At 53.0% G+C, this 11,322-nt stretch overlaps 1 protein-coding gene across 1 annotated transcript; it reads right to left on the bottom strand.

Annotated features, from left to right (window-relative positions):
• Positions 1 to 4,308: 4,308 nt before the first annotated feature.
• On the bottom strand, positions 4,309 to 10,602 carry LOC130143378 (olfactory receptor 14C36-like). Its single transcript, XM_056326063.1, has 4 exons — positions 9,692 to 10,602; positions 9,568 to 9,620; positions 7,530 to 7,733; positions 4,309 to 4,646 (listed from the first exon to the last, which is right to left on the bottom strand). Exons 1-4 carry the CDS (start codon positions 10,597 to 10,599, stop codon positions 4,309 to 4,311), a joined length of 1,503 nt encoding a protein of 500 aa, XP_056182038.1. The 5' UTR covers positions 10,600 to 10,602.
• Between the last annotated feature and the right edge of the window lie 720 nt (positions 10,603 to 11,322).

Below are 11,322 nucleotides of genomic sequence, written 5' to 3' on the forward strand. Positions count from 1 at the left end.
GTTCTCCAGTGTCTCAGTCAGTCATATCAGGAAAAATCCCTCCCCGTGTACATCTACCCAGCCATCTTGGTGGTAACGCTTTTTGTGCTACATGGCACATATCCAGCACCACCCCGTGCCCAGTGGAACGTTCCAGTACCTACGGCTAGTTAGTTCTGACAGCTTCATGAAATGCATTGGGCAATCACAATGTGGGTAGGGCCCCACAAAGACCAGAGTTCCATTTTGGTGTGTCTCGGCTTCATTTTAGTAACACACTTCACACTGAGTGTGGATTCAGTGTTGCCCAGGTCTGGAGGTCAGTCTCGTTCCAATGAGTGTATTTTGGTCTTAGCCACAGTTACTCCCACTAGTCCCCAATGGGATGGGGATACCAGCTACAGGCATTCCTGCATGAGGACATTCAGGGAAATGGGTACCTACGCAACAATCACTCCTCCTAACAGCATTTATCGATTCTTCAACAATTTTCAAATGAGTATTCCGTGTCCATGACTCCTCCTGATCCCACCCAAGTTGAGGATGTAGCATACCACATCACAGGCCAAATTCTATACATCTCTAAAACATGTTTCAACACATATCTACAAAGGAGAGGCAAGTAGAAGACTCCAGCTTCCCTGTAGACAGCCCAGTCTTATCTGGGGTCGCATTTCAGTCATTCACTTATACGCTGTCTGGCAATAATGCAAGATACCGAACCTAGAACTTCATGATTCTGGAGGTAGTTTCAAGCATAAAGGTTTTTCTTGCTTGACAGTCCATTCTGGTGATGTGGCTGCTTAAACCCTGCTATGGCACGTCCATGGAGTGACTCCTTCAGGCTTGACAGCAGCGTAGGTGCTGAGCAAAATCTGGAAAGGTCCTTTCACTTCTCTTCAACGGTTCATCCAACCACGTTCTAAGATACACACAATCTCCAGGTCGGTAGTGATGTACAGGCACGTCCAGGGACAGATCTGCGCTCACAGTGACGTACCTCTGGAGAGAGGACAGGACCTTTCCTAGAGACTGAACATACTCTTTTAAGCCATGTTTCCCTTCTATTATTTTGGGATTCACTCCCATTTCTGTCACCTGGCAAGGTTTACCATGTATCCTTTCCAAAGGACTAACTCTCTCCTTCCGTTTACGCTGGATCCTGTATCTGTAGCAATGCTGAGGGAAAAGCATCTGACTGCTCTCTCTGAGGTTCTTGGCAGATTTTACTCATCTGTCCTTTCAGGCTTTGCTTCATTCTTTCTACTTTCCCGCTTGATTGAGGTCTCCATGGAGTGTGGAGATCCCATTTTACCCCTCCTAGTTTAGCTAAAAGGTGAAGGGCTTCTACTACCAAGTGTGGAGCCCTGCCCAAAGAAAGTCCTATGGGTACCCCAAATCTCAGTATAATCTCTGAACTTACACTTATGATATTTCTTATTGTTGCGGCGAGGGAAAGCTTCCCGCCAGCCTGAAAAAGCATCTGTCATGACTAAAAGATACTGATACCCATTCTGCTGCAGTAACTTGGAAAAAGTCTAATTGCCAGTAATCCCCTGGGCTTTGTCAGCCCTGGGAAAGATCATTGGGGTAGGTGAGGGTTATTCTTCAGGTACAACTCAGGCTTCTTCACTCTGCTTTTTGTTTTCCCAGTCATGGTACATTTAGAACTTGCCCTTTCAAGTCTTCTACCCAACTCTCAATTCCCCAGGGAGTTTCTTGGTGCTTCCTTTTAACCAATTCACACATAATTTCCTCTGTAAATTTTAGTTGATGCGAAGGAGTCACCCATCATCCGTGATTTGGGTTGCCTTCAGTATATTAGCCAACTGATTGTTTTCTGGTGGATCCTGTGGGCTCTTAGGCCCTAATTTCTGCCGTTTCTCTGGCAGGACTAGCAATATTTGACTTTCAGCTGCTTCTTTCCTTGCTTGATCTGCCACTTGCTGTCCTAGATGCACCGAGCTATCTCCAAGGTGCTGCACTTTACAATGCATAATTGCCAGCCCCCTGGGTCAACTGGTCACCTGAAATGATTGTGGGGTCTTTGCCTCATAATTTGACTGGGGATCCTTGAGAGGTTCAGAGTCCTCTTTCTTTCTTTCTTTCCAACAGCCCCATCGTCATGGTCTATTCCAAAGGCAAATTTCAAATATGTCCATGCATTAAAAAAGCCTTGTCTGTTGATAATAATCCCAGTGCCCTTAGTGAGGCTGTGAGTTCTGCCTCTTGGGCCCACGTGTCAGATGAGAGGGCTTTGGCTTCTCTTCTCTCTCTGATAGTTACCACCACATGTCCTGCTCTTTGGGTCCCATTTCGCACAAAACTACTACCACCTACAAATAAGTCCCAGCCTCCATTTTCTGTTGGCGTGCCCTTTAATTCCACTCGGCTAGAATATACCTCTGCCATTGTCTTTAAACAATCATGAGTTACTTCTTCTTTTCCACCGAGATCATGTCATTTTTGCCCAGGTGTCAGTTCCTGGGCCTCTTGCATCGGTAATACTGTAGCTGCCACCGTGCGCGGACAGGTTGGCCGTCCTTTACTGACACTGTCCAGCTGTTTGGAAAAGCTCCCCACGGCTCTGCTCCATGGTTCCAGGCTCTGGGCCAACACTCCTAAGGCAACGTGTCACCTTTCATGCACAAAGAGTTCCAATGGGTTTTCTAGATTTGGGAGGCCTTGAGCTGGAGCACTCATTCCAGTCCGTTTCCATTCCATAAATGCATCTCTGCACTCCTGAGTCCAGACAAGGAGGTTTCCCTTTCCTCCAACACCTTCATATAGAAGTTTGGCAATGAGTCCCAAATTCATTATCCGTAAGTGACACCACCCGGCCATTCCCAGGGATGCTCTGAGCTCTTGTTTTCATTTGGGTTCTGGGATTTGACAAATGGCCCTTTTCCTCCAGCTCCAAGACTCTGCTGGCCCAGGCAAATTGTAAATCCCCAATTGATTGCTTCTTCTGGGGTGGTCTCTGCCTTTTCCCAGGGTACTTTGTACCCTGCTAGCCCCCAAGGTTTAGGAGGTCCTTGTTATAGAATCTTCTTTACTACTGGTTGCTAGCAGTACGTCACCTACCTATTGCAGCAAGGCGACATTTTCCTACCTCTTTTGCCAGCTTTCCAACTCACTGGCTAATTGATTTCCAAAGACTGTAGGGCTATTTTTAACTCCTTGCAGTCATACAGCCCTGCACAGCTGGGTTTCTCGACCAGTTTCAGGGCTTTCCCATTTGAAACCAACCGATTGGTGACTGGCAGCAGCCAGCACAAGGCAGAAGAACGCATCTTCACATCTCATACAGTAAACCATTCCTCATTCTCCTTCAGGGTGGTCAGGAGGGCATACGGGTGTGCTACTGCCTCATGGACATCTTGCACAGTTGCATTTATAGCTCGTGAATCTTGCACCAGTTTATATTCTTCTGAATTTGGCTTCCTGAGAGGTAATACTGGAGTGTTATGTTCTGATTGGCATTCTCTTAGTAACCCAAAATCTGTGATTTGTTCAGTTAAGGACTCCAACCCTTTCCTGACTTGTAGTTTAACTGGGTACAGCTTTTGACTTGCTGGTCTGCCATTTGGCTTCCGCTGGATGATTACTGGTTCCCCTGCTTGGGGTTGCCCTGGTGTTCCTGAAGCCCATACAAGAGGTATTGCAGCATTTGTAACTGCTTCTGGTATCTGCTGTAGCTCGGCTTCCTTCTGCAACATAAAAACGCGGGCATCCCAATCTTTATTGTCAGGAATATGGTTCCTTTGAGGAAGCCCAGGTGGCACCTCAGGTAGATTTGGTTTCTGTCAACCAGCAACTGAATGCCAGCCCTGCAGTGCGTCACGGTCTGACCCAAGTTCATCCAGCTGGTCCATGAACAGGAAGCCCATCACAGTGGGGGTTCCAATCACCTGGCTACTCCCACACTCCCCTGGTACTTATTCCAACAATCCTTTGCTCAGCCCCGTGAAGATACCATCAAAGAACCAGTGCATGGTTCTCACAGTGTTCCTGGATCACAGCATATGCAAACTGAAGCACATTTTCAGCAGCACCATGTCCTCCTGGAGGTCAGCCTCCCCTCCCCCACAGGCCTTCAGGGGCCTCAGCAGCACTGCAGCTAGCCAAGCCTTCTTCTGCCAGGGCTGCAGAGCCCAGCACTGCTTTTCTGGCCTTGCAGAGGGCAGGGCTTCCTCTGCTGGTGCGCTTAGATTGCCACCGCCACCCACTCCAGCGGGTCTCTGGTCTCCAGCACAGCACTGGCACACGCTGGGTCGGGGGCGCTTGGTACCAGCTTTGCCCGAGAGAAGCCTGAGCTTGGCCCCAGCGCTACGGCTGAGGTGCTGCAGCCCAAAAGCGCACCGATGGCTTGGGCCTGGGGCTCAGGCAGGAGGAGCTGGACTTCCACATGCTGTCATCGTGCTGGATATTGATGGAGTAAATCATGATATTGATGAAATAAATCATGACGGGTGGTGGGACAGGCCACAGTGGTGCGGCAGGGGAAGGTGTGGGCTTTTCACGAGGGACAGGCCAGGAAGCTGAGGAGGGGATGCCCTCCGTGTGCAGGCACTTGTGGCACGTGCGGATCTCCTCTACGGGGTGTGCAGCAGGTTGGGTGAGCCCTTGCAGGAGAGTGTCAGCGAGAGGCCGGTTAGTGTGCCATCCTGGTGGGAGACACAGCACCCGCACTCAGGGTACGGCAGCGGAGAAAGGCTTATCTAAGCAAGCCAAGGAAGTCTGCAGGTCCATGATCCCAGCTCTTATTGGGGACTTCATGACCCTGACGCTTTCTGGAAGGGGAGCACAGCAGGATACACCCTGTCCAGCTGGTGTCGGGGGTCTCTTGAGACAAATTCTTTGCACAGGTGTCAGGCCAGCAAAGGTGACGCTCACCTGAATCTGGTCCTTGCCAAACAGGCAGTGCTGCTGAGGGGTGTGAAAACCAGTGTCAGCCCTGGCTGTAGTGCTCATGAAATAGGGGGAGAAGACTTTAGCCTCTTCAGGGGACTTGTAGCGGTAGTCCCATGGGCAGCAGCACTCAAGGACAGCAGAGCTGTGTACGGCTGGTCATTCAGGAAAGCATTTTCCAAGCAGAACTGTCCATACCGAGGAGCAGGAAATCAAGCAGACATGCCAAGAGAGATCCTTGGCTAAAGAAGGAATTCCTCAAGAATCTCCAGAGAGAAAAGGAAGCATCCTGGAGGTGGATGCAAGGGCTCAAAGAGGAATTTAGAAATAGGGATGTCTTCAGGGAAGCCAAAGCCTGCTTCGTATGGGGTCTTGCAAGATGTTCAAGGGCATCAAGAGGATCTGTCACTACTTGCAGAACAGTTTAAGAAATAAACTACGCCCCTGTGTGGCCACTGCTGAGCTTAGTAAGAGCAGGTCTAGATAAATCTGAACATCCTCCAGGTCCTCTTTGCCTTAGTCTTCCCCAGCATCGTGTCCCAAAGCTTTGTGCCTGAAGGCAGGACTCTGGAGGGAACCAGCCAAGTGTGGATGGGGATCGTGTCAGGAGTCATTTGACCAAATTCAATGCTTCCCACTCCAGGGAGGTGGAGGGGCGGCATCCCAGGGAGCTGTGTGAGCAGGCCGATGTCCCAGTGAGGCCATTCTCCATCCCCACTGGAAGGTCCTAGAGACTGGAGGAACTTCCTCTTGACTGGAAGCACCCATGAATCTCGTGATACCCAAGAAGGACAAATTGAAAGTCCTGCCCCTAAAGTGGACCGAGGCCCTGCGAGGACACAGGGCAGGGACTGCCTGGCTGGGCCCTTGGTTTGCATTAGGCAAACTAGGAGCCACCAGGAAAGGTGACCAACAGCCTCCTGGGCTGTATGACCAGGAGCACAGCCACGGCAAGTCATTCCCCCCCTCTGCTTCCCACTTGTTTCACCACACCTAGAGTACTTGTCTAGCACTGGTGCTCCGCAATAGCAGAGAGACACTGGCACGCTGGAGCCATTTCAGTAAAGAATCACAGAGATGGTCAAGGCTGGAGCACGGGCCCTGTTAGATCAGGCTGAGGGAGCTGGGCTGGTCCACCCTGGAGAATGGAGGGCTTTTGTGGGAGGATGTAAGAGCCTTGCGTTGCCTATGGCAAGGTTTCCAAGTACTCACTGTGGTACAAGGCAGGAGCACAGGAAGCAATGAACTGAAGCAAGAGCGCTGTCCTCCTTCTTCACCTGCAGCCTTTAGCTCGGGGAACCACAGGCTGCACGGCCCCCCATGGTGAGGGGTGTGCCACCAGTTAAGAGTCCACTTGAGTGACATTTCTGGCACCTGAGCGGGTAACTGTCCAGGTGGATTTCCCAAGGGTAACTCCTGCCTCACCAACCTGACAGCCTGCAGTTGTGCGTGAGGAGCTCCACAGTGGATGTCATTTCCCTCAGCTTCAGCAAAACTGTTGTCATGGTCTCCCTCAGTGTTCTGCCCGAGTGAGGCCATGCCACTCTGGGTGCGAACAGAAAGAGATGAGTAAAACACCAGCTGGATGGTCAGGCTGAGAGAGCAGTGGGGAAGGGCTCACACCCCACCTGGAGGCCACTGGGACATACTGGGGCAGTGTGGGCAGCACAGGGGACTCTCCTGCTTACAGTTTAAGAGCTGTACACATGACCCAGTGGAGGCAACTCTCACAGTGTCTGTCGGTGGCACCAAACTGAGAGGAGCATCCCTGTGCCCTAGGGATGCCATGGAGGGGAACCCTGGCAGGTGGGGTGGCCGCCCTGGCAGGAGCTGCACAGATGCAGGACGGACCAAGGGCAGAGCCTGCACCTCCCTCGCATGGACTAACACCCTGCAGCTGCAGGGCCTGGGACCTGCCTGGCTGGGCAGTGTCTGTGCAGAAAAGGCCCTGGTGGTGCTGGGGGACAGAAGGCAAAACACAATCCCAGCCCGTGACCTGGTAGCAGAGGCAGCCAGCAGGGCCCTGGAGCGTACGAAGAAGTGCCTTGCCAAGAGAGTGAGGGAAGTGATTGTGTCCCCACGCTCATCCCTCGTTAGACCCCCTGTCCGTGACTGTGTTCATTTTTGGGCCCTGACTGTGGAGGGAAGGGGGGAGGGAGCGGCTGGGTGGCTGCTGGGCTTTTGGCCAGAGACAAGCCATTACAGCGAGGAAGGTGTGTATGTGGGAGGGAGTTGAGGAAGGAAGGGAGGCAACAGAAAGTCCCCAGGACTTGGAGGGCCATGGTTTCAAATCATTGGCCACCCCATTCAGAATGAAGCTGGGAAGTGATGCTGACATTCCGAACCAACAAGGTCCATAGACAGGCCAGGCTGTTCCTATGGTTGTGCCTGGAGACCCGCACACCTACAGCACAGGTTGTGCTGGGGCTGAATCTCCTGCCTGGCTTCAATGGGCTCCTGGAGCCATGGACAAAGCTTTGGGTGGAGGCCCCAGGTGAGGCTGGTCAGGGCCAGGAAGGCCTAGGGATGCTCTCAGGGCCCTCCCCCATGGGATCCCACCTGCCAGTGCCCTCAGCAGACCAGGTTCTCATTCCCTTCTGCCCCAGGGCTGTGCTCTGCTGCTCTCCTTCCCCACTTACTTGGGCATCGGGGACTCCACAACTTCACAGTGACTACAACCAAGGTGGCACTGGTCTTCACCTGCCTGAGCAGATTGTCCTCTTTGTGGAGACCCAGGTCCAGGTGAGCATCAGAGTGGGCAACCTGTTTGGTCTGAGGAACTTGCCCACAAGCCCCTGCACTCTTGGCATCCTTGCTTACCTGTCCTGTGAACACCAAGGAGACTGATTCCCCCAGAATAAACCAGACTATCTCACCCATTGTTTCTCCTGCCATAGTATCTCACAATCCAAACATTTTTTTAATTGGCAATAAATTAATCTTTGCCAAGGCAACACATCTCTGGACATGAAAAGAATCATTAAGAGATTTCTTTGTCTTTATCTTGACCCATGAGCATTGCTGGTTTATTTTCTTCCTTTGTCCTGTTGAGTCAGTGCAGCGAATGAGCAGCTGAATGTTTGTCTCACCATTGGTCAAGGTTAACCCACCACAGGACCACATCAGGACTGCTGAGCCCACAATGGGGCTCCCCAGCACAAGCGAGACCCTGACACATCACAGCAAGTCCTGCAGAGGCCAGAAGGATGGTTAGGACCTGGAGCATATTATGGGCAAAGGGAGGCTGAGAGAGCAAGAGTATTATTTGAGAAATGGTTCTGAGTGAAAGACTGGAGCGCTGGACCCAGGCCAGCTGGTGGGATCTCAATCAATATTTGTTAGAACACCATGCCATGAGAACATGATCTTGTTGGAGGTGTCTGACAATGGCCTTCCCTGAGAGACCAATGTGGCAAGAGCTATGGGACTTTTGTGTAACAAGTGTCAGTAGGAAAGTGGCTCCCTTTATATTTAGAAATGGTGATGGAGTTGGGTATCACTGGGCATCGGAGGAGGACAGAGGTGGCCATGCAGCAGTGGTCCCTAATGAGGGCTGGGGTATATGACCAGGCTTGGAAATGAGCAGTGTTTGGGAATTTGTGGGGAAAATTTCCCTTCTGCAGCTTTCTGAGGGTGTGCAGGGAACACAGCACAGATCTGGCCCCTCAGTCCCGCTCCTTTGGTGCCTTGCTTGCTTCACCATGACCCCTGGGTCTGCACCAGGACACCCTGCTGTGTGCCCCCACCCTGCACACCCACACAGCTGAGCTCTCACTGGTGTTTCCCTCTCCCTGGCCCTTCCCAGCCCAGCCCCCCCCCCAGCTCTGCCCACCTCCCCTGCCCTCTCCCCAGCCCAGGCAGACACAGCAGCCCACGCGGGGCTGGCCCCATGCAATTGCCCACCCAAAGGGGGCTGCAGAGCTCTGGGCACTCACCCCATGGCCATAGACCATCACAAGGGCACAGGAGATGCTGGTGGGCAGAGAGGGGTCTCCTCCTGCCAGTCAGCCCCAGGGCTGGCACCAGCCATGGCATGAGGACACAGAGGCCATTGCCTCCCTCTGTCTGCTGCTCCTCTCTCACAGGGACCCTGCTTGCCCACTCCTGGCAGCCCCTCGGGGCCAGTCCCTGTCCCCAGCACCAGGCTGCTGGCCTGGGGGCTCCCCAGGCACCTCCTGCTGCACCAGGGACACAGCAGCCTGCCCCAGCTGGGGCATCCACAGAGACACCTGCTCTTGCCCAGGGATGTGGTCTCAGGCATGGCCCTGAGCAGGCGGTGCTGCTGTGCAGGGCAGCGGTGCCTGAAAGCCCAGGGAGATGGTCCCAGGCACATCCCTCTTGGTCACCCACCATTCCCATGGGCACTGGGCCCCCACACGCCAAGGCTCAACACAGGCCCATGCCCTAACGCGTTGCCCCATGCCCTCCTCCCCTGAGCCATGGGGAACCCAAGCCCAGCAGCATGGTCTTCTGGGGGCAATTCCTGCAGCCTGTTCCTGAGCTCAGCTTTGGAAGAAGAGACCAACCTCCAGATATAGGCATTGAAAAAACCCACCCTTTTATTACTGAGATGTGACACAGGAGTATATATGTACCATCCTCCCTGGCGCATGTACAAAGGCCTCTGGGTCAGGGAGGCTGGGTTCGTGCTTTTGGGGAAGTGGAGTGAGGAAATACATTGAAGTAAAACCGTGATTGTCATAGATGGAATGTTAAACACACATGATGTCCTATACGTGACTTGAAAATACCTTGTAAAGAGCCACAGTCAGTTCATTGCCGCTGAGAGACACCTGACTGCATCAGCTTCTTCAGTGCGTCCTTCAGCTCCTGGTTCCTCATGCTGTAGATGAGGGGGTTCACTGCTGGAGGCACCAACGAGTACAGGACTGAGACCGCCAAGTCCAGGGATTTGGAGGAGATGGAGGGGGGTTTCAGGTAGGCAAACATGCCAGTGCTGAGAAAGAGGGAGACCACGGCCAGGTGAGGGAGGCACGTGGAAAAGTCTTTGTGCCGTCCCTGCTCAGAGGAGATCCTCAGCACAGCCCTGAAGATCTGAACGTAGGACAGCATGATGGAAACAAAACAGCCAAATGCTATGAAGGCACTAACCACAATAAGCCCCACTTCCCTGAGGTAGGTGTGTGAGCAGGAGAGCTTGAGGATCTGTGGGATTTCACAGAAGACCTGTCCCAGGGCATTGCCGTGGCAGAGTGGCAGTGAAAAAGTATTGGCCGTGTGCAGCGCAGCATAGAGAACATCACTACCCCAGACAACAGCTGCCATGTGGACACAAGCTCTGCTGCCCAGCAGGGTCCCGTAGTGCAGGGGCTGGCAGATGGCCACGTAGCGGTCATAGGCCATGACAGTGAGGAGAAAATACTCAGTTGAAATGAAAAATAAAAAGAGAAAAGCTTGGGCAGCACATCCTGCATAGGAGATGGCCCTGGTTTCCCACAGGGAATTGGCCATGGCTTTGGGGACAATGGTAGAAATGGAGCCCAGGTCAAGAAGGGACAGGTTGAGGAGGAAGAAGTACATGGGGGTGTGGAGATGTTTGTCACACACTACGGTGGTGATGATGAGTCCGTTGCCCAGGACGGCAGCCAGGTAGATGCCCAGGAAGAGCCAGAAGTGCAAGAGCTGCAGCTCCCGCGTGTCTGCCAATGCCAGGAGGAGGAACTGGGTGATGGAGCTGCTGTTGGACATCTGCTGTTTCTGAACACAGGGACCTGTTGAAGGACAAAAGGCAGGGACAATTTAGGAGAGACTTCTTTGAGCCAAGTGAAAGCCGTTTCTCCTAGATGCGCCCCCGCTGCCCCATGTCCCCCCCTCTGCCGTTCCTAGGAGAGCTCCCTTCCGAGCCGTGGCTGGAGCTGTGCTGAGTGCTGGCCGAGTGTGCTGTGAGGAGCAGGGGCTGTGCCCGCTGGCTGCCCAGCAGTGAGCCCTGCTCTGCAGCAGGGGCTTCATGGGAACCGTGGGGGCAGGGGCCAGTCCTGGCCTTGCACTGGCTCAGCCCAAACTGCTCCCAGCGCAGAAGGGCCTGTCAGCATCGGCTCTGCCCGTGCTGAGCAACGGCCATGGCCAGAGTCAGGTCAGGAGGGCTTTGTGCTGTGCTCAGGGAGAGCAGAGTGAGTGCTGAGAGGCAAGGGCACTGTCTGTGCCTGAGGGCAGAGGCAGGGAATCTGGTGAGTCCCTCCAGCTCCTTCTCAGCTGCCCTGCACTTGCAGCTTTCTGTGATAGAGTCCAATTACACTGACATGTGTCCTGGTTTAACCCTGGCTGGAAATTATGTACCGCAGGGATGCTCACTTACTCCCCCCTCACCCATAGGTATGAGGAGAGGAATCAGAAAGGAATGTAAATCTTGAAGTTTGAGACGAGAAAAAAATCATAAATGCAGTAGAATAAAAATGAAATTACAATAACAAT

Source organism: Falco biarmicus, unplaced genomic scaffold, assembly GCF_023638135.1.
Source record: "Falco biarmicus isolate bFalBia1 unplaced genomic scaffold, bFalBia1.pri scaffold_27, whole genome shotgun sequence".
Lineage (NCBI taxonomy): Eukaryota > Metazoa > Chordata > Aves > Falconiformes > Falconidae > Falco > Falco biarmicus.

Coding starts and splice junctions, on each gene's coding strand:
- LOC130143378 (XM_056326063.1), bottom strand. CDS start 10,599: ATGTCCAACAGCAGCTCCATCACCCAGTTCCTCCTCCTGGCATTGGCA. Junction 9,621..9,691: donor GACGCACTGAAGAAGCTGAT/GCAGTCAGGTGT, acceptor AGTCACGTATAG/GACATCATGTGTGTTTAACA. Junction 4,647..7,529: donor GTGGAGTCCCCGATGCCCAA/GTAAGTGGGGAA, acceptor GTCTCCCACCAG/GATGGCACACTAACCGGCCT.